Here is a 23108-nt window from a genome sequence, read left to right as displayed (position 1 = left end):
ATAGGAGACAGAATCCCATGGACTTTATTTTACTATTATTTTTCAGTTGGTCATGGTGCTTGAACTCTGGGCCTGGGTACTGTCCCTTAGCTCTTTCACTCAAGGCTAGTATTCTACCACATAAGCCGCAGTGCCACTTCCTGTTTTCTGGTGGTTAACTAGAAACAAAAGACTTATGGACTTTGGTGCTGGGGCTGTCTTTGGGCTGGCTTTGAACTGCCATCCTTAGATCTCAGCCTCCTGACTAGCTAGGAGTATAGGCATGAGCCACCAGTACCTAGCCCCATGGATTTTCTGCTCTGAGTAGTTTATAGAAGATAAGAGTCCCATGGACTTTTCTACTCAGCTGGCTTCAAACCATGATCTTCAGATTTCACACTTCAGAATAGCTAAGTTTATAGGTATAAGCCACTAACAATCAATACAATGTATAACCAAACAATATATAACACAATTTGTGTAATTGTAGACTAAAAGACAGCCCTAAAAAAAAAAAATCAACTGAATTTAGTTTCACAAGGAACTAAAATATATTTAAAATTTCAAAATCCAAGGGTCTGGGCAAAGGCACGGCTGGCATCTTGTCCGGCCGCAAAGGTGGCAAGAAGAAGCTCCTGAAGCAGCCCAAGAGGCAGGCTAAGGAAATGGATAAGGAAGACAAGGCCTTCAAGCAGAAACAGAAAGAAGAAACCCGAGGAACTAAAAGCAAAGGCCGGGGGGAAGGGACCCCTGGCCACAGGTGGAATTAAGAAATCTGGCAAAAATAAGCTGCTTCTTGACCCTGGGATGGTAACCATCAATTCCTATTTAAACATCTGATTTCCTGTTGTAACATCTCTGCCACCTATAGGTAGAATAAAGTTTTGTCTAAGGCTCTGAACAGTAAGAACAACCTTAAAAAAAAAAAAAAAAAAAAAGTCCTACAGTGGCTCAGTCTAGTTTGTCAGCCATTGTGTCAGCCATTCCTACCTCAGCTGTAAAAATTAAAGTAAATCCAGCCTAGATTCCTGCAAGAGTCTGCTCTTGGTTCTACTCTTTCATTCTGTATCATCTTGAAATTAAACCAACTCACTTGAAAGGCAAAAAAAATTCAGAATCCAGTAGTATACCAGTTTTTACAATTCATACTGATAACAACCCTACAAATTAATCAACCAGTTCAGGATTATAGAATAAGATGTTATTAAATGATAACAAATGAGAAAATGTATTTACATATATACAGGATTTATATACATAATTATGTATATACATAATTATGTCTATAAATCAGTCCACGTAACAAACTGGGTAATTATCAAACGTAACTTAGGTAAAATATATACCTAGTGTAAGTGTTAAAAGTAAAATACTGGGCTAGGAGTTTGGCCTAGTGGTAGAGTGCTTGCCTAGCATGCACAAAGGCCTGAGTTCGATTCTTCAGTACCACATACCGAGGAAAGCCAGAAGTGGTGCTATAGCTCAAGTGGTAGAGCTCTAGCCTTGAGAAAGCCCAAGGACAGTGCTCAGGCCCTGAGTTCAAGCCCCAGGATTGGGGAGGGAGTGGGGAAGGAAAATGCTGATCATTTAGTTTGAATTAGAAGGCATTCTGAACATTATTTAAAGTTGAATACCCACCTCTCTGATGAGCAGCAAATCCCGGAGAACTTTGCATGCTCCTAACAAGTAAAACAAAGTAGTTACTCATTAAAATCTTTTGTTGCTGAGACATGTTCTGGTTTGGTCAGTAAGATCTGAACTATATGTAAATGAAAAGGTAACAGACTTAAGACACACATATCTCTCTCTCCTTTTCTTTTTTGTTTGTGGGGCTTAAACTCTGTACCTGGGCACTGTTTTCTGAGCATTTCAGCTCAAGGCTGTGGCTCTACCACTTGAGCCACAGCGCCACTTCCAGTATTCTGGTGAAATGGAGATAAGAATCTCACGGACTTTTGTGCCCAGGTTGGCTTTGAACCATGACCCTCAGATCTCAGCCTCCAGAGTAGCTAGGATTACAGGCGTGAACCACCCACATATGTCTTTAAGATACCTTTTCTGGGAAAAAAAAAAACCTCACATTTGTTAGGGGAAAAAAAAATCAGTAACAAAAACACACTTATACAACATAATTTTATTAGTGTGACTTTAGGAACTCTACATACTTAACTTTGTAGAGATAACATTCTCAATTATTTTTTTTTGTTGTTGTTTGTTTGTTTTGCCAGTCCTGGGCTTGGGCTCAGGGTCTGAGCACTGTCCCTGGATTTTCTCAAGGCTAGAGCTCTACCACTTGAGCTGCAGCACCACTTCTGGCTTTTTGCTACATACGTGGTACCAAGGAATCAAACCTGGGTCTTCGTGCATGCTAGGCAAGCACTCTACCACTAGGCCAAACTCCCAGCCCAACATTCTCAATTATATAGATATATTTTCCCCCCTTAAAAGTCTTAATTTCACTTGTATCAATACTTAACAATCCCAAAGTTCATGACACTGTACTTTGACCAAATTTATGGCTATGAAATTACTTTACCTAACTTTTGAAATAGAAGAAAATCAAGCATACTGGGAATTTCATAGTAGAGTGATTCTTTTCTATGAGTGTTTTTAAGTTACCTACCCCTGCATTTGGTAAAGGGTCAGACAGTGCTTCCTAAGGAAATGGGTCAAATAAGTCTTATCAACAAGAGCCACACAACTTACCGAGATGAATGAAACACACAAAATCTTATCCTGATAAAACTTGGATAAGAATATTTTATTTTTTGCTAGGTGCTTGTGGCTCAGGTGTGTAATCCTACTACTAAGGAAGCTGAGATCTGAGGATCATGATTTGATGCAGGCTTGGCAGGAAAGTCTGTGAGACACTCATCTCCAGATAACCAAAAAAAAAAAAAAAAAAAAGATGTGAAGATGTAGGTTGATGTAGGTCAAATGCTAGTGCTAGCCATAATGCTGACATAAAACAAAACAAAATCCTTAAAAAAAAAGTCATAGCTTGTTATTAAATATCCCAATAACATATACTATACAAAATTGTGAATACTTTTGAAGATTATTTGCAAGGGCAGAGAGATGACTCAGAAAAGTTACATACACCATCAAATCAGATGCAATAGAGAAGCACGATAGAAGCATTTGGAGCTATTTTTTTTTTTTTTTTGGAGGGAGAGGGGCTTGAACTGGGCCTGGGAGCTGTCCCTGAGCTCTTCAGCTCAAGGCTACCACCCTACTCCTGAGCTTGGGCACTGTCCCTGAGCTCTTTAGCTCAAGACTACTGCCCTACCCCTTAGCCAAGCCTCACTTCCCTGTTTTATGAAAGTTAACTGGAGATAAGAGTCTCAGGTCCTTTTGTGCCTGGGCTGGCTTTGAACCTTGACTCTCAGATCTTAGACTCCTGAGTAGCTAAGATTCACCTGGTCTGGAGCTATTTTTTTTTTTTTTTGGCCAGTCCTGGGCTTGGGCTCAGGGCCTGAGCACTGTTCCTGGATTTTCTCAAGGCTAGGGCTCTACCACTTGAGCCACAGCACCACTTCTGGCTTTTTGCTATGTATGTGGTACCGAGGAATCGAACCCAGGTCTTCGTGCATGCTAGGCAAGCACTCTACCACTAGGCCAAACTCCCGGCCCATGGAGCTATTTTTTTTTTTATGTTTTTTTTTTGCCAGTCTTGGGCTTGATCTCAGGGCCTGAGCACTGCTCTTGGACTTTCTCAAGGCTAGAGCTCTACCACTTGAGCCTCAGCACCACTTCCGGCTTTTTTCTATGTATGTGGTACCGAGGAATCGAACCCGGGTCTTCATGCATGCTAGGCAAGCACTTTAACCACTAGGCCAAACTCCCAGCCCGAGCTATTTTTTTTTTAAACATTAATTTAGTTTGTTATTATAAAGGTACTGCACGGAGGGATTACAATTCATTTGGAGTTATTCTGCAGCTTAAACAGAAGATGAAAATGAGGCATCTTCTGAAATTAGATGGGATGTTCACTTGTAGCTGTAGAGGAAAGATTCCAGAGAGAGAATACTTTTCTAACCCTCTATTGTCAAATAAGAGATGTTATGGAGGGCCGGGAGTTTGGCCTAGTGGTTAAAGTGCTTGCCTAGCATGCACGAAGACCTGGGTTCAATTCCTTGGTACCACATACATAGAAAAACATCTGGAAGTGGTGCTGAGACTCAGTGGTAGAGTGCTAAGCCTTGAGAAAGTCCAAGGACAGTGCTCAGGCCCTGAGCCCAAGCCCAGGACTAGCAAAAAAAAAAAAAAAAAAAAAAAAAAAAAAAAAGAGATGTTATAGAAATCGGTAGCAGTAGTGCTGGCATCCTTCTAAGAGTGACTGACAATGATATTCCAAGACTGGGAAGTAGGTAGCTAGAACATTAATACTATGATCAGCGTGGTCTTCTACGTGCTAAGTCTAGGGTAGCATTATCCTTCTAGCCTGTTTCTTTAAGAACCAGTCAAGCATGGACTCACACATTATTTCTCTCAATATATAATGTATTTTCTGAATACATAAAAGAATGATGGGCTTGATTAAGAAATTTAAAGCCCAAGATTTGCCTCTAAGTTGTTAAACAATATATTTCAATTTTCTCATTTGTAAGACATTTTATTAGAAGTGTGCAACCTGTTTTAAATTCTTCCAACCAAAGAAATAATGGTCTCTAAAACAGTACCAAAACTAGAGGTCATGTGAATATACTACCATGTAGATCTTAATATTTAAATGTGTTTTACTGTTTAAAGGCATTATGTACATTTTTATAGGCTTAGTACCTGATTTGAGAAAGTGTATGGTCTAACTTCTTCCACAGAGATGACATTATTGTTGGGACATCATTTGATGTTTCTAAATGGTAAGAGAAAAAGAAATCCAGTTATAGAAAACTCATCAACTTGAAAAAACACAGCAAATCAGAGAACCCAGCTGTTATTTATTTTTTGTCCGTTGTAGGACTAGAACTTTGGGCCTGGGCATTGTCCCTGAGCTCTTCAGCTCAAGGCTACTGGCCTACCCTTGAGCCATAGTGCCACTTCCGGTTTCTGGTGGTTAATTAGAAATAAACCAACTTCAGTGCCTGGGCTGTCTTTGAACCTCTATCTTCAGAGCTCAGCCTCCTGACTGGCTAGGATTACAGGCGTGAGCCACTCACTTGGCTTGTTGTTATGCTTGCAAATGGGCTGCAAAATACAAGTGTACTCTCTCCTTAATTAACAGACAAGACACAATGAAACATGGACATGTGTATAAGCCTGCAGGTTTTTAGGCCCATTACTTTGTATCTTCTTTGTATTAAAAAGAGAACAAGCCTGTGCAGAGGATCATGCCTGTAAGCCTAGCTACTCAGGAGGCTGAGATCTGAGGATTGCAGTTCAAAGCCAGCCAGGGCACTAAAGTCTGTGAGACTCTTACCTTCAATTAACCACTAGAAAAGCCAGATGTGGCGCTGTGGCTCAAAGGGTAGGGTGGTAGCCATGAGCTGAAGAGCTCAAGGACAGTGCCCATGCCCAGAGTTCAAGCTCCATGACTGACTTACACACTGACTGACACTGACTGACACACACACACACACACACACACACCCCAAACAATTTTTAAAAATCTTTGTTCTGGGCCCATGAGTTTGGCCTAGTGGTATAAAATGCTTGCCTAGCATGCACAAAGAGCTGGGTTCGATTCCTCACAGTACTACATACATAGAAAAGCCAGAAGTGGTGCTGTGGCTCAAGTGGCAGAGCGCTAGTCTAGAGTTTAGCCCAAGGAGAGTGCTTAGGCCCTGAGTTCAAGTCCCAGGCAAAAAAAAATATTTCTTAACAATATTTTTCTGGGTTACTTTAATAATTAACAAAAGCATGCAGCAGAAAGGCTTATATATTATGTTTAATAAATGCTAGACTTCTTTTGGTATTCTTTATGCTAGTCAGTTTTAAATGATATATACTTTGTGTTATAAGCCATAAATTATAGAAATAACCTACGATGAATAAACAATCAGAATTTTTCCCTCTAAATTAAAACTGTCTGTTTGAAACTCTATAATACACATCAAAGCCCAAGTTAATAGTTTTTCTTTTTAAGATTTTGGTTACATGTTTTTCAGAGTTTTAGAATTTCTGAATTACTAAATACAAACACAAATGACTTGTTTTTTTTTTTTTTTTTTTTCCCAGTCCTGGGCTTGAGCTCAGGGCCTGAGCACTGTCCTTGGACTTTCTCAAGGCTAGAGCTCTACCACTTGAGCCTCAGCACCACTTCCAGCTTTTTGCTATGTATGTGGGGTACCAAGGAATCAAACCCAGGTCTTCGTGCATGCTAGGCAAGCACTCTACCACTAGGCCAAACTCCCGGCCCCCAAATGAATTGTTTTTAAGTAAAATTTATCTGATGGTGGCTGAGAAAAAGTTTTCTCAGGGCTTTTATAAGTATTATAAAAAAAAAAAAATCTCAAAGTAACATCTAAATGATGTATAAAACAAACTCTTGAACCAGAATTCTTACCTTTTGCTTTCATAGCTACATATTCATTCAGAATTGTTGTCAAGTTTTTTCCAAATAAGGACTGAAAATAAAAAGATCACAATTATGCAAATCTCAAAATACCAATTAATTTTCTATCACAAAACATCCCGTCATTCAATAACAAGCAAAAGATTTAGATTACAAAAAAGCTGATGAAAGAGAAGATCAATAGAGAAAGTAATACCTATTTCAAAAATAACTAAAACAAAAACTATTAGGAGTGTGGCCTAAGATGTAAGCCTGCCTGGCAAGCTTGAGACTGAGCTCAAATTCCAGTACCCTCCCCCTCCCTGAAACCTCATGCAGCCAGGCACAATGGCTCATGCCTGTAATCCTAGCTACTCATGAGGCTGAGATCTGAGGATCCCAGCTCAAAAGCTAGCCCAGGCACTTTTTAAAAAGCCTGTGAGACTTTTTTTTTTTTTTTTTTTTTTGCCAATTCTGGGTTTAGGCTCAGGGCCTGAGCACTGTCCTTGGATTTTTCTCAAGGCTAGAACTCTACCACTTGAGCCTCAGCACCACTTCTGGCTTTTTCTAAGTATGTGGTACCAAGGAATGGAACCCAGGTCTTTATGCATGCTAGGCAAGCACTCTACCACTAGGCTGAACTCCCAGCCCCTAAAAAGTCTGTGAGACTCTTATCTCCAATTTATCCCCAGGAAACTGGAAGTGGCACTCTGGCTCAAGGGATAGGGCAGTAGCCCTGAACTGAAGAGCTAAGGGACAGCACCTCGGCCCAGAGTTCAAGCCCCATGACCCAAAACAAAAAACAAGCACAAAAAAACCCCCATACATAGCATGCTGAAATAAGACTGTATCTATCACACACCAACTGTTCCTTTGTTGCTCTAGTAATATTTACAAACAATGAAATATCAAAAAATTTATATATTATAGTAGTCTGAATTAGTCAGGTATTAGGTCAGATAAGAAAAAAAAATTCTGAGATAAGCAACAGTAAAGCTAGTCAGAAATATGAGTTACTCTGCCTAATTTCCAGAAGCAAGTTATAAACCCCTTAAAAGGTTTGACAAAAATATATATTTTTTAAAATGGGCCTTCTTATGAGCCTTATTTGTCGTGAATAAATTCATGTCCCATTCAATTTCTGTTTGTTTTGACTTGGTTGATATGCTGATTGTATTGAAGAGACACAAGGGTCTTGCTATATTGCCCAGGCTTCTCCAACACTCGTCAAAAGAACTTGCTTAGCTTCTCAAGTAGGTGGAACTAAAGGTTTGTACCACCACACCTGGCTTTAATGATTTTTGCTTTGCCAGTAATAGGGTTTGAACTCAAGAGCTTTATACTTGCTCAGCTTATTTTTCATGGTTGGGCAGGCTGGCTGGCTCTGAACCTCAATCCTCAGATTAAGGTATGATCCATGAATGCCCACGTACAGCTGGTGTGTGCCTGTCTGCGTGCGTGTGTGCATGTAACTGACACTGGAGCTTGAATCCAGCATCTGGATGCTAATCTGTCACTTTTTTAGTCAGGGCTCTGCCACTTGAGTCACAGCTTCACTTTGGGCTTTCTGGTTATAAATTGGAGAGAAAGGATTATCCTACCCAAGCTGGCTTCAAATGATCTCAGCTTCCTGAGAATACAAGGATAAGCAGCTGGTGTCCAGCTCTGCCTTTTTAAATTAATTTATTGCCAATCGTGGGGCTTGAACCCAGGGTCTGGGTACTGTCCTTAGACACTTTTTGCTCAAGGATACTGCTCTACCACTTGATCCACAGTGCCACTTTCAGCCTTTTCTGAGTATGAGGTACGAAGGAATCGAACCTAGGGCTTCCTGTATACTAGGCAAGCACTCAACCACTAGGCTACGTTCCTAGACCCATGTGCTGAGTTTTTTACAATGACTTTATAGTCTCTGGGTGGGTCATAATGAAGTATTTCCCTTAAGGAAGAAGTAACTTACCAGTAAGCAGGCTGGGATAAAACTTTCATCAGTACAGTGTTCTGCATACTCTTTTAAATTTGAACTTTCCAAAATAAAAGTCTGGCAGGTAGAAGTAAGGTTTTCTTGTTGCAAGTAACCTAAACGAAAAATACAGGAAAGGTTCTGAACCTTTGGTAAAACTGCTACTGAAAATACCAGGTCATAAACAGAATCTTAGGCAAAGCATGCTGGTATCTTGCAGCCATTCCTAGAAATACAAGTTGGTGTTTCAATACCAGGATAATAAATAGAATAGGTGGCTCATTCATAAGAAACAAGTCCAACTAAGCTTGTAAAATGAGGTGTATGGTGAAATTACTTTTTAGTAATGTTTAAAGGAAAACCAATGAAGAAATGGTAAATAAGATAATTTATATTGTAATTTCCATATTGAGGACAGTCAATACTGTAAAACAATTTATCGAATTATTTAAAACAAAAACACCTCACATTTGTTCTTGATGTTGATTATTTGTATGCCTCTCTATCTGCCCAATGATTTACTCCCCCAAAATGAAAGACTCACCTACTATGTGTGAAAGATAAGAAATTCCTCAGATCTGTAGACCCTCTGGGAATCAAAGTACTAATTCTAATAAGAACTTTGTCATTAACAAGTCAAGGTAAGAGGTTATAATTGTTAATGGTGAATTAAGCCTTGCCTCAAAGCTCACTCACAAACAATGGGGAACTTACCTGATCTTGGTATTTAAGGAATGTCTATTCACAGAATATAAGCCCTTAGAAGAACTTAGGCTTTATAGATTTGATTCAGAGATCACTAAACAACATGCACCAGCTAAAATAATAGCAAACTAAAACCAAACTCAAGAGAGAAACACTTACAGGCTGAATCTGAAGATATGAATAGCTTTACATTTAATAATCTAGTCTTCAAGCTTAAAAAAAGCAGGAACAAAGTAAGACCACAACAGAAGGAAATTAAGAGGAGCAGTAACTGAACCACAGATAAGAAAGAAAAAAAATCCAAAGAAGCCAAAAGTTCAAACAAAACACAACTGAACAAATCTTCAGCTGCACTGGCCAAAATCAGGAATGTAAGAGTTTACATGATAATCTACATTTCAGAAAAAGTCAGGATTATAAAGAAATAGTATAAACAGCCCTACAACAAAAATCTACTGACTCTAGTTGAAATACATTACTTCAGAAATATATGAACTACCAGAACAGACTCAAGAAAAAAATAGAAAACTTAAATAGACTTGTAACAAGTAAAGTGATTAAATTTCTAATATTTGAGAAAAATTCTTTTGAGTTTGCACTGATTCCTCATTCTTTCAGATATATATATGTGTGATATACACATACCCAGACATACACATAAAGATAATACATGCCTAATAAACCCACATATCCTTCCAACATATACTACAAAACAGTTGGACAAAAATCTTTCCTTAAAAACACCAAAAGGTGTTCTAGAAACAATACCTGAAACACAAGCAACCAAAACAAGATGAATGTCAAAATTTGTAATTTTTATGTTTCCAATGACACTACCTAGAAAGTGAAGGCAGATGACAAAATGGAAGAATTTGCAAATCATTTATCTGGTAAGGGACTAGAAGCCAAACTATGCGCCTAGCTCTGAATGGACAGTAATAAAAGGCAATCTTAAGAAACAGGAAAAAAAAGTTGTGAAACACATTTTGTCTCCTGGGGCTTGATCTCAGTATCTCCAGTTGGTGAGACATGCACTCCAGCTCTGGATACCAAAATATGAATATCACTTTTACCAAAGATAGGCAAATTGCTAATAAGCACATGTAAAGGCACTCAATTTTGTCATTAAGAAAATGTATGGTCAAGACCACGATGAAATACAAACACCAGGATTAAAAATAAAACAAAAACAAAACATTGTCATGACACAGATCAATCTGGAAAATAAACCATGCTAGGGCCAGGAGCATAGCTCAGGAGGTAGACCATAAAACCAAGAATGGCAAGTGCCAGAGTTCAAACCCCACAACCATGAAAAAACAAAAAAGACAAGTGAATGAAGTCAGACACTAAGATCATCATTACATGCAGTGCACCCAAACAGCAAATCTCTATGTACAGTAGATTACTGGTTCCCAGAAGATAGGAAAAGGGGGAAACTGGGAATTCTTTTACAAAAAACATGTTGCATGAAGCTTTATTGACTTTGACTTACTCTTTGGCCTATCTCTTGCCATTCCATCCCTTCAAGCCCCCAAATGACCTTTCCTTCAAAACTTTCTTGGGAAATGACTTTTTTTTTTTTTTTTTTTTGCCAGTCCTGGGCTTGAGCTCAGGGCCTGAGCACTGTCCTTGAACTTTCTCAAGGCTAGAGCTCTACCACTTGAGCCTCAGCACCACTTCTGGCTTTTTTCTATGTATGTGGTACCGAGGAATTGAACCCGGGTCTTCATGCATGCTAGGCAAGCACTTTAACCACTAGGCCAAACTCCCGGCCCGGAAATGACTTTATAGACCGGTCTTAGTGGGTTTTTCGAAATTTATAATTTTGTTATTAAGGTGTTGTATGGAGGGATTACCATTTCATAAGTTAACGGGTAATTTCTTTTAGATAATGTTACCTCTTTGCTTGTTCTCAGTTTCAGTGGAGTTTTTGATTACTAGGATCTAGTTAAAAATATAGTTCCAGGAGCTGGGAGTTTGGCCTAGTGGTAGAGTACTTGCTTAGCATGCATGAAGACCTGGGTTCGATTCCTCAGTACCACATACATAGCAAAAAGCCAGAAATGATGCTGTGGCTCAAGTGGTAGAGCATTAGCCTTGAGAAAATCCATACAGTGCTCAGGCCCTGAGCCCAAGCCCAGGACTGGCAAAAAAAAAAAAAAAAAAAAAAAAATATATATATATATATAATATATATATTTTATATATAGTTCCAGGTGACAACAGTACAGCCTTGTATTTTTAAGAGACCCTAGAAATAATTTCAATAAAGAAATTGTTAGTCATTGACTAACAAAACTTCATATTATGCTAGTGCTGGTATAAGTATTCTACAAAGGCAAGTATGAGAAAATAGCTGTAAGTATTAATATCTAAAGTATAAGTAGTACTAGTATGGTACATTCAGGATTTAAAAAAAGATTCTTAGGGATGGGGTAGAATGATCACAGTGTGATACGGATCAAGACATCCTGTACTCATAAATGGCCTGGTTGAATGGCAACTCAATTACGACTAAGGATGATTTAAAAAAAATACTGTCTTTAAGTACAAATACTTAAAGGTAAAAGGACACTTTTTATTCAAGGCTAGTGGTCTGCCACCTGAGCCACAGCACCACTTCTGGCTTCCCCCTCCCCGCCCAGTTGTGGGGCCTGAGTGTTGTCTCTGAGCTCTTCAGCTCAAAGCTACTGCCCTACCCTTTGAGCCACAGCACCACTTCTGGTTTTCTAGTGATTAATTCGAGATAAGGGTGCCATTACTTAGAACTTTAGTGCAGGGACTGGCTTTGAACCATGACCCTCAGATCTCAGCCTCTTAAGTAGCTAGGATTACAGTCATGATCCACGGTGCCTAGCCCACTTCTGGCTTTTTCTTTTTTTTGTGGGTCATGGGGCATGAACTGGCCTGGGCGCTTTCCTGGAGCTCTTCAGCTCAAGGCTACTGCCCTACCCTTGAGCCAAGCTCCACTTTCCTTTTTTTTTTTTTCTTTTCTTTTTTTAGAGGTTAATTGGAGATAAGAGTCTGGTCCTTTTGTTGAACCTTGATCCTCAGAGCTCAGCCAGAGTAGCTAGGACTACAGGCATGAGCCACCATGCCCGACACTTCTGGCTTTTTCTGAGTATGTGGTAGCAAGGAATTGAACCCAGGGCTTCATGAATGATAGGCGAAGCACTCTACCACTAGGCTATGCCCCTGGCCCCTTAAAGATAATTTTTATTTATTTATTTTTGCCAGTCCTGGGCTTGGGCTCAGAGTATGAGTACTGCCCTTTGGGTTTTCTCAAGGCTAGGCTCTACCACTTGAGCCACAGCACCACTTCTGGCTTTTTTTCTATATATGTGGTACCGAAGAAATGAACTCGGGTCCTCGTGCATGTTAGATAAGCACTCTACCACTAGGCCAAACTCCCAGCCCAAGGTAATTTTTAAAAAATTGTTCTTTATCTGTATTGAGGACTATTAAAGAAGAATAAATTGAAGTTCAGTAGGCTAAGATGAGCTGTTAAAGCAAAGAGAACAGAACATACAATGGCCTTTGCAGGAAAACGGATGTAACTGAAGGATATCACAACAAGAGAAAACAAACAAAAAACACAAGGTCTCAAATGTTTCAATCATATGTGGAACCCCAATACCAGGAGTTAAACTTACATAAAATATACACACAAAGTTAAAACCTCATGTAGGACGGAGTGGAAATCAGGAATTATTCCTCCCCTAAAATGACTTCTTACAGGATACAACAGTGAAATAAAATACAAGCCAAAAATTAATGTCCTGGACAAAGTGTAATGACAGTTAACTTCTTTTCTTCAGAAAATAATGGTCTTTTATGTTAGCATATCTTGGGAAAAGAGTAATAGTTCACACAATTCAAGGCACACCATAACAAAGTACAGTACACACTTGAGAAGACTATTAAAAGTTCAAGTTATAATCATACTGAGATTTAGATGGAGGTGTTCTGCTCTTCAAAAACATGCTTAGGATGGGGAATGTGGCTTAGTAGTAGAGTACACGCCTAGCACACATGATGCCCTAGGTTCAATTCCTCAGTACCACATAAACAGAAAAAGCCAGGTGTGTCTCTGTGGCTCAAGTGGTCGAGTGTTAGCCTTGAGCAAAAGAAGTTCAAGAATAGGGCCCAGGCCCTAAGTTCAAGCCCCAGGACTGGCAAAAGAAATACAGAAATAAAGACATGCTTAATTGAGCAATTTCAGTTCCCATTTTAGATTTTATATATTGCATTTTATTTGAACTCTAGAAGTTTTAAAATTATGCAGAAAATAGTTGAGAACTTTTGTTGTCATTGTATCTGACTAGTTATATGCCTACAGAAATGTTTCCAATTACCAACAAATTAATTCTCAATCAGGTAATAAAATCCTAACTCCATCAAGGTTATTTGAATTAAAAAAAATTTAGGATCCCAATGTGTCCGCTCTTCTTCCTGCTAATAAGGAAACAAAAATGAAGAGAAAGAAGTCTGAAAAAAAGTCTTGTTTATGAAAATATCATCGCAAATCCTCATAATTCCCAGGAATACTGGTCTAATGTTGTGAAAATACAATTCTTAGGAAGACAACTTACAATGCCTCAAACTACTAAATCCAAACAGAAGCAATGTCTCAATCTACAAAAAAGCTGTGATCTACAAGGAGACAGACAATATTAGCACAAATAACTGAAATTCAAAAGTGGTAAGAAAATAGGAGTGATTTACTTCATGGGAACATAGGGAAGGAATTCAAGAGACTGGCACCCAGCTTGGGGGAAATCATGTAATGCCTTAAGGAGGTGGTGCGTCCTGAAGGCTGGGAATCTCAGACAAAACAAACACAGAGTTGATTTGGGGGGAGTGTGTCTAATAAGGATGCAATACAAAGCATGTGAATCTGACAGTTGATATACAGCAGAAAGACAAAATGGGTAAGAACCATGAAAAGTTCAGAATGAGTACAGGTATCACTCAGTTAGATGGAGAATGACACGACTGCAGTTGTACTTCATAAATATTTACTAAATGCCTATGTTTCACTGACATAAAGGTTAATAGAACCAGTGATTCTTGTTCCATTGGGAGATGTGCCAGTTCTGGTTTTGTCTGCCCTCAAATGCATTCTTCATTCTTCCCCTACTCTCTACTGTAAGGGAGAAAGGCTGCCCTTGAAATAGACAGTCTTCCATCCAGACTCATATGTCAACTAGTTTTATGTGAAGCTCTGGTGGTATCTGGAGGTCAAAAGGAAGAAGCCCACTTTATCACACCATTTTTACAATCTCCTCCATGACCAGTGCTCACACAAGTCTTAGTGCCATATTCCAAGTCTCGGTTGCCTGTGGGATGCTTTATCTCTCCTAGTTCTTCTGAGGAGTATGGCAATCTTTTGCCGGGCTAATGTCTGAGCTGCTTCAGGTAAGCCATTAGGCTTCTTAATTTTCCTATCACCAGTGTAACCAATTCCCTTATTAAATCTTACTATGCTAAACACCCACACTGCTTTCTGTAGCTATTTGGCAAACTGAAGCAAATTTTTGACCTTTTACCCATAAAAAGGCCCCTATAGTTTTGGAAGCTCCCAGATGTCTTTAGCACAATTGTTTCAACTTTTAAAACAGGTGGTTTGATGTGAATGCTTTTTTTGCCTTAAACTCAGGGCCTGAGCACTGTCCTTGGGCTTTCTCAAGACCAGAGCTTTACCACTTGAGCCACAGCACCATTTCTGGCTTTTTGCTATGTATGTGGTACTGAGGAATTGAACCTGGGTCTTCGTGCATGGAAGGCAAGCATGAAGGCTAAACTCTCAGCCCCTGATGTGAATGCTTTAAAAAGATATCTAACAACAATAAATAAAATGAACAGCAAGAAGGAGTGGACAGGAAGTAACGACAAAAATCCAAGGCAGAGAACATGAGGAGGCAGGGAGAATGGAAATGTGAATAACAAAGACTTTAAGGATTAGGGCCAGAGTTTGGCCTAGTGATAAGAGTGCCTAGCATGCATGAAGCACTGGGTTTGATTCTTTGGTACCACATACACAGGAAAAGCCAGAATTGGTGCTGTGACTCAAGTGACAAGGTGCTAGCCTTGAGCAAAAAGTGTCCAAGGGGAGACAGAGCCCAGGCCCTGAGTTCAAGCCCCAGGACTGGAGGGGAAAAAAATTAAGAACAACAACAACAAAAAAGACGAGCTTTTGTTCATTAAACAAAACAAAAGGTAGTTATGTTATTTAGAACGTATTTGTGCACAAATCCAACTTGGAGTGAATTAGCCCAATTAGAAAACCAAAGAGCTTTCTTTCCATAAGAGTGATTTTTGCCGTTGGGGAACATATTGGCAATAGGTAGACAGTCTTCCTCCTCACAACTTGAGCAGTGAGTGAGGGTATACTATAGGTATCTAGTGGATAGAGGTCAGGGATGCTGTTAAGTATTGAAGCACAGGGCAATTGCCTACACCATTATTATCCATTCCAAAATGTCAGTAATGACAAAGTGTAGAAATTATTTCTAAGCCTAAGCTTACTGACACTCGTGAGTTCCAAACTGCTAAAAGTAAAAAAATAAAATTTTTTTGGTGGTACTAAGGTTTAAATCCAGGACATGCTCATGCTTATTATTAAGCAAGTGTTCTAACTTGGAGCCGCACCTAGTTCTAAAAGCCCAACTCGTTAGCAAACAATATATGTAGGGTAGGGGGAGAGGGCCAATGTATATTGTGCAAGTTTACTTTTCAACCATGCACATATAAACCTCATAAATGTAACAAGACTAGCTACATTTTAAATTACAGAGTATAAATATAAATTAGCTACAAATGTTCAATTCTGTTAAAAAGGTTAAATAAACATTAATACAATAGTAATCTGTAGTAATTTTTAGTCATTAGTGCCTCAAAAAATGGCCGTTGAAGCCATTTCCCCCTAGTGTTTCCTGTAAAATATGCCCATGAAGAACACTACACACATTTTTTTTTTTCTGGACAGGCTATTTCAAAATATGTACAAAACAAATGAGCATTTTTTCCAACAATAAAATAATGGCAGCAAAGGATACCAGAGAGACCCGGTCTCATTACCGATTTTGGTCCTTTACTTGTCGGGATGTCGCAGACGTGGTTTGTAAGTTCTTGGCTAGGGTTTAGAGCTATGATGGCTCCTATTCCCAGCAGTACAATAATCCCTTTTACACAGGAGCTAAACAACAACAAAACCCGACACTCACGCAGACAATACCCCCCCGGATAGCTCGGTGGCTCACGAACCACCCCCAGTACAGACGGAGGAAAAAAAAAAAACAACAACTAGGATTAGAGAATGTGTTCAGTGGATGGCATTTCACTGGAAGGCATTTTTTTTGTTTGTTTGTTTTGCTCATCGTAAGAATCGGAGCTGCTGTTGCTGCAAAACACACAACTTGCATCTCCAACCTCTACCTCTAGCAGGCAAGTCTGGGAGGGGGCAGATCGCCTCCCTTGGCCCCGCAGTTCGTCCTTCAACGGCGGATTAGGAGAAGGGCTTTCTCCAGAGCTGGAGGGGAAGGTGGGGGGGGGGGACGGCGGCGGCGGCATCAATCTTGTTTTCCCGATGTCGGAACCCGCTCCGACAGGGCAGAAGCTGAAGAAGGCACAGCCCGTCCCGCACGCAGACGAGCCGCGTCTCCGGGGTCCCGATGGAAGGTGCGGGCCTGGCGCTTCCCGACGCGTTGGAGGCCACCCGCCAGCCCGAGGGGCTCCGGGCCGACCCGCGGCGGCCGCATCCTCACCCCCACCCACCCCCTCTCCAATCCACAGAACCCACAACCTCGGCAGGCCCCAAGAATCCCCCGCCGCTCGGAAACCCGGGGGGCCGCGCAAAACCCCGAGGCTTCCCCACCCAAGGAGACTCCGCTGGCTCCGAAGGTCCTTCCGTCCCGCTCAGCCGAGGGTCTCGAACCCCCCCCCCGCCCCTCCTCCCGGTCCGCCCTTACCCAAAACCAGCCGGGCCACATCCGAGGGGAGCAACATGGTCCACGTCGCGGTGGGAGCCGCAGGGAGCGAGGAGATTCGGGTGAAAGCAAACGCAGCGGCGGCGGCGGGGCCGCATCTCCCGGTTCCAGTGGCGGCTGTGAACCCGCGGCAATTTGTCCCGCCTCTTTCGTTCCACGCCAACCAACCGCTTCCGCGGGAGAAAGAAAGGCGCCGAAATGAAACCCGCCCCCTCGTTCGCCTCCGAGCTGTCGTCATTTCCGCCCGTGGGCGGGGCCGGCTCCCACGGAGGAGGGCGGGTGAGGGGGCGGAGGGCGGCCGTCGCAGCCTGGAGGCGAGCTACCCACACTCACACACACGAGGTCGCTCGTATTGGTGGACATGGCGCAGGCGCAGTTCCCTTGACCAGGAGGAATATTTTTTTTTTTTTTAAATTTTCGGGGTGGGCGAGTGTTTTTAAACAGAGCTGGTGACGTCCGCACGCACGCGCAGTGAGTACGCACTGGAGGCCGTGCTCTTTCTGCGCACGCGCGGGATGTACTGGTTGCTCTCCGACTCCTTCCTTCCAGAGAGCCACGCTGTGCGGTCACGCAGTGTTTGAACCGGAAGCGGGAACAAGGTGTGTGCGTTCGCTGCTGCTCGAGACTCGGGGAGCCCGAAAATAAACGAGAAGAGCCGGGGCTTAGGCCGCGGCCACACTCGGCTTCCAGGGAAAACCTCTTGGTCCATCGCGGGGGCCGCGGGTAGGGTCGCCGCGCTGGGGTGTCTGTGAGAGAAAGTTCGCGTGGGACTCGGGCCTTGCACGCCCCTCCTGCTCCCCCCTCACGCAAATCCACGCACTCCGGGACGGCCCTCGACGGCTCTCCTCAGCGGCGGTCGGCCCTCATCTTCTCTCCCTGAACCTCCAGTGAGCTTGACAGGCCCCGAGTTGCCTGAACCCTCCCTCCTGGCGCGGCCCATTTTCCTGTCACCTCAGGGTCCGGATTTATGTAAGTGGCTTCACTAACCCATTTTTGTCTCCTCTCTGAGAAAAACAAAACATCAACGCATGTGCTCTGCAAGTCACGAGGCCCTACTTTCCAGTTCAGTTGTTTCCCCTGCCGTCTTCCCTGTGTGAGGATAAAGTGACCGTCCTTAGTTGCCCGGAGCTCTTGGGGAGCTTTGGATGTTCACCGCCCCCGCCCCCTTCTTCCCTCCTTCCCATGCGGAGAGTCATGAGAACGCCTCCATTTCAAAGCGATGCAGTCATAGAAAACTCATTGCGCCAGCAGTCTCTATGGAAATGTAACCGGGGAGAATCCAATTTATTTAGAGCTCTCAGTCTTGTTTTTGGAGAATAATAGGATCATAGGAGTTATTTTTTATTTTTTAGACAGGAGGTTGGGAGAATGAATGTAAGGTCTCAACGTCTGGAAGAGTCCTTAAAGCTCGAGAGGGTGAGATCTGAAATCAAATGCTGGGGAGTTTTCTGTATGGTGAAGTCATAGGAGAGGGTGACAGTAGGGTCTTTGAAATCTAAGTAGAAGAAAGAAGCCATCCAGAAAGTCTAATGAAACGTTCATTTAGGAAGGATGTATGATCATTTCACCACAGCTGTAGGTTTCAGCACTGTGTTAAATATACCATAGTTTAAGAGGCTTGGCTAACTTGTTTCCCAGAAGGAATCTGTGTTCTACCTCATATGATTGGTAACAGTTCATTCCAATGTTGCCATTATTGTAATCTTATTTTAGATACATTCCCCTACAACTTATCTAGAATGATTGTCTCTGCTGTTTCTCTCTCTCTCTCTCTCTCTCTCTCTCTCTCTCTCTCTCTCTCTCTCTCTCTCTCTCTCTCTCCCTCTCCCTCTCCCTCTCCCTCTCCCTCTCCCTCTCCCTCTCCCTCTCCCTCTCCCTCCTTCCTTCCTTCCTTCCTTCCTTCCTTCCTTCCTTCCTTCTTTTCTTTTTGGTGGGTCATGGGGCTTGAACTTGGCCTGGGCGCTGTCCCTGAGCTCTTCAGCTCAAGGCTACTGCCCTACCTCTGGACCTGGATGGTGTCCTTGAGCTCTTCAGCTTAAGGCTACTGCCCTACCCTTGAGCCAAGCCCCACTTCCTGTTTTCTAGAGGTTAATTGGAGATGAGTCCAGGCTGGCTTTGAACCTTGATCCTCAGATCTCAGCCTCCTCAGTAGCTGGGATTACAGGTGTGAGCCACGGCACCTAGCCTCTTTATATTATGTTATTGTATGCTTCCTTTGAGGCATATGTTACATTTGCATTGATATAGCAATGTACTTGCTTATTGTCACCATTCTCCTCAGGTAAGTCTCCATGAGAGTAGAATTTGTGTCAGATTAGTTCAATTTTTTGTATAGCTATCTAAAACGTAGCACAAACACAGTAGGTGGTTAACAAATACTGTTTGCATGTATACAAACCATATAAGCAACAGTGAATATGCATCTTTTGTTTAAAATATGTAATACTGAACTGTTTAGTTGTCTTTAAAAAGTATCTTACCCTGCGACTGCAAATAAGACAGTTGTTTTGACATATTTTTTATAGTCTCATGGAAATAAAGAAAAATTATACCTTAGATTATAGTGTACCTTTAGCTATACAGTTAGAGCTAATTATGTATCAGTGCCTTGGTCTATAAAAATCATCTATAAGCCGGTTGTGGTGGCTCATGCCTATATTCTTAGCTACTCTGGAGCTGAGATCTAAGGATCAAGATTCAAAGCCAGTTCGGGCAAAAAAGGACCTAAGACTCATCTCCAGTTAACCTCTAGAAAATGGGAAGTGGAGCTTGGCTCAAGGGTAGGGCTGTAGCCTTGAGCTGAAGAGTTCAGGGACAACACCCAGGCCAAGTTCAAGCCCCATGACCCACACCCATATACAAAATCATATGTAGACTAGGAATGTGGCTAAGTGGTAGAGTATATCTCTTAAATGCCTTGATACATATAGCAGATACCAGCATGAAAAATGTAAGTTAAATAAAGGAGTATTTATTTACTTTTAGTTTTTTGTTGCTATTATAAAAGTGATGCATAGAGGAGTTATAGTTAACTCAAGTAATTAGTACATTTCTTTTTATTTTTTTTTCCAGTCCTGAGGCTTGAACTCAGAGCCTGGGCACTGCCCCTGAGCTTCTTTTGCTCAAGGCTAACATTCTATGACTTTATCCACCACATCACTTCTGGCTTTTTCTTTTCTTTTTTTTTTCATATATTTTTTATTGTAATTAATAGAAGGTTACATGATATTTGCCAGACAGAAGGTGCATTAATTCACATACATTGATACCCTTCCACCTGTCTTGGTCCCCATTTCACTCCCCCCACCCCCACCCCTCGTCTTGTTTTCCCCCCTTCCCTATCCAATTTCAAATAACCAAATACAAATATATCCAATATATCAGGTAACAAAGTGAGATACTGTAAGAATATGAGATAACCAAGGGACAGCAAAAGAGATGAGAGATAACATAGTACCTTAAGGACAACAGTCACTCATTATATGGCTTATGTTTCTATATCCTAGAGATCCTTTCACTTAGCGTCCTACTGTATGGCCTTTTGTATCAAGGTTTTGCTCTATTGCAAATCTCTGCTAGGAGAGCCCAAGGTTTCTACTGATTATGACAAATGAGGGAAACCATTGAGCCTAAGTTCCTTTGAGTCTGGCTTACTTCACTTAATATGATTTTTTTCTATGTCTTTCCATTTCCTAACAAATGGGGCAATGTCATTCTTTCTGACAGCAGCATAGAATTCCATTGTGTACAAATACCACATCTTGTTGATGCATTCATCAACTGAGGGACATCTAGGTTGGTTCCATATCTTTGCTATGGTAAATAGTGCTGCAGTGAACATTGTTGTGCTGGTGGATTTAGTATGTCCTTGTTTCTGGATGATTGGGTAAATGCCAAGTAGTGGAATTGCTGGGTCATAGGGGAGCTCTATGTTTAGTCTTTTGAGGAACTGCCATACTGATTTCCATAGTGGTTGAACGAGTTTGCACTCCCACCAACAGTGAAGTAGTGTGGTACTGAGCAATTCAACCCAGTGCTTCACACATGCTAGGCAAGCACTCTACCACTGAGCCAAATTCTCAGCCATGAGTACATTTCTTTTTGGAAAACGTTACCCCTTCCCTTCTTTCCCTTGCATTCTCCTAGTTTTTCCCTCCCATCTCCACTCAAGTTGTATTTTCAGTATAGTGTCTAGTGAGTACCACTGCTGCATTTGTTCATCCTATTGTTCATCCCTGTATTTATTTATTTTACAGATGCGGATGTATGTTCAAAATCCTGAACCATGAGTCTAGCACTTAATGATTTGCTTATTTGCTGCCGGCAACTGGAAAATGATAGAGCTACAGAACGAAGAGTAATAAATTATTTATATTTAATTTTTCCTTGAAGCAAATGTGTGATGGGTAACATATTACTAATGTTTGTCTTTGATTTGCAGAAAGAAGTTGAGAAATTTAAGCGTCTACTTCGGGATCCTGAAACAATTCAACATTTAGATAGGCATTCAGATTCCAAACAAGGAAAATATTTGAATTGGGATGCTGTTTTTAGGTATTTTGTTCTAGTTTTCTTTACTTTTTCTATTAGTTTTGGAATCTTTACCTTTGCTTACCTTATTATCATTGTTTCTTATATATAAAGTTGATAGTTATCCAAAACATAATTTTTAAAGGATGTTCATATCATTTGTTTAACAAAATATCTTAAACATATCTCACTCAAGATTGAGAAGGAAGCTAAGAAAGGGAAATGTGTATATAATACCAGTACTTAATAGGCTGTAAAAAGTATCACATCTTCAGGGCTAGATTAAGCTACATAGATTTAGGCCAGCTTGGGTTATGTCAGATCCAGTCTAAAAAAGAAGAACTAAAAACACAAGATTGAAAGGTAATATTTGTATTTAAAAAGAAAGTGTATTTAGTTTTCTTTGACTGTTTAGGATGTGTAACTTATTTTTATTTGGTACTAGACAGTTAACGATCTGAATATATATGATATGAAAAATGCCTGCTCCATTTTCCTCTGATTATTTCAGATGCCACAAATAGTTATTACCTAAAAATAAATACTGTTTTATATAAGCTTGTTAGATAGGCCAAGTATGTAGCTGACACCCCTGGCTAGTCACGAATATCTTTAAGATGGGTTCATTCATTTAGGAAAAAATGTAAGGAAGGTTGAAAGCCCCTAACAATGTTGTAATGATAAAATAATTTAATGGGCTGGGAGTTTGGCCTAGTGGTAGAGTGCTTGCCTAGCATGCACAAAGACACAGGTTCAATTCCTCAGTACCACATACATAAGAAAAGCCAGAAGTGGTGCTGTGGCTCAAGTGGTAGAACTCTAGTCTTGAGATAGCCCAAGAACAGTGCCCAGGCCCTGAGTTCAAGCTCCAGGACTAATTAAAAAAAAAAAAAGTAAAACTAACTTAATGGTAATGTAAGTAGTAAATCTATTTCAAAATAATGAACTTTGCAAGTAAATTTCTGGGTTTTGGAGGAACAAACTATTGGTATTAGGCTTTATAGGAATTTGGCTTTGAAATTAATTCCATTTACTTGGTATATTGAACACAGCAATGTGTTTCAAAGATGCTCTTTGTGATAGAACATGGGACTTCTTGAAAGCGAAAAAAATTAAGAATTACTGAGTTTCTGAAATTCTATTTTGTTTTCTTAAAGATTTTTACAGAAATATATTCACAAAGAAACAGAATGTCTGCGAACAGCCAAACCAAATGTGTCTGCCTCAACACAAACTTCTCGACAGAAAAAGATGCAGGAAATTAGTAGCTTGGTCAGATACTTCATAAAATGTGCAAATAAAAGTAAGCAACATTATGTATTATAAGTAAATGATTTATAGGGTATCATAGTATAATCAGAATATGATCTGAAAGTTTACTGTAATTTTTAGTATGTACCATGATTTCTAATGGTATAGGTTCAAATATTTGGGGGATATGTCTTTT

At 40.8% G+C, this 23108-nt stretch overlaps 2 protein-coding genes and 1 pseudogene across 4 annotated transcripts in view; 2 read left to right on the top strand and 1 right to left on the bottom strand.

Moving 5' to 3' along the window:
- The window catches only part of Npat (nuclear protein, coactivator of histone transcription), a 37332-nt gene extending 19096 nt beyond the window's left edge, over nucleotides 1-18236 (bottom strand). For 2 of the 3 annotated variants that reach the window (XM_090319571.1, XM_090319572.1), the window contains exons 1-5: nucleotides 17114-17342; nucleotides 8433-8551; nucleotides 6485-6545; nucleotides 4762-4834; nucleotides 1618-1658 (exon numbers count right to left, since the gene is read on the bottom strand). In XM_090319571.1, coding sequence (XP_090175697.1) covers nucleotides 1618-1658; nucleotides 4762-4834; nucleotides 6485-6545; nucleotides 8433-8551; nucleotides 17114-17150 — 331 coding nt within the window. In that variant the 5' untranslated portion in view covers nucleotides 17151-17342. Of the gene's footprint in view, nucleotides 1-1617; nucleotides 1659-4761; nucleotides 4835-6484; nucleotides 6546-8432; nucleotides 8552-17113; nucleotides 17343-18118 lie in introns of those variants that run through there. The other variant, XM_090319573.1, reaches the window with a different exon arrangement.
- LOC150045614 (translation machinery-associated protein 7 pseudogene) lies at nucleotides 427-819 on the top strand (annotated as a pseudogene).
- Atm (ATM serine/threonine kinase) overlaps nucleotides 17407-23108 on the top strand; it is a 94776-nt gene continuing 89074 nt past the window's right edge. Inside the window, exons 1-4 of the mRNA XM_090319574.1 lie at nucleotides 17407-17730; nucleotides 21388-21488; nucleotides 21573-21685; nucleotides 22819-22964. Of these exons, the coding sequence (XP_090175700.1) occupies nucleotides 21417-21488; nucleotides 21573-21685; nucleotides 22819-22964 (331 nt within the window). The 5' untranslated portion in view covers nucleotides 17407-17730; nucleotides 21388-21416. The remainder of the gene's footprint in view (nucleotides 17731-21387; nucleotides 21489-21572; nucleotides 21686-22818; nucleotides 22965-23108) is intronic.

Source organism: Megascapheus bottae, chromosome 27, assembly GCF_031878675.1.
Source record: "Megascapheus bottae isolate mThoBot1 chromosome 27, mThoBot2.hap1, whole genome shotgun sequence".
NCBI classification, from domain to species: domain Eukaryota; kingdom Metazoa; phylum Chordata; class Mammalia; order Rodentia; family Geomyidae; genus Megascapheus; species Megascapheus bottae.
Note: the sequence above shows the minus strand (reverse complement) of the source record. Positions and strands in the feature narration are given on the sequence as shown.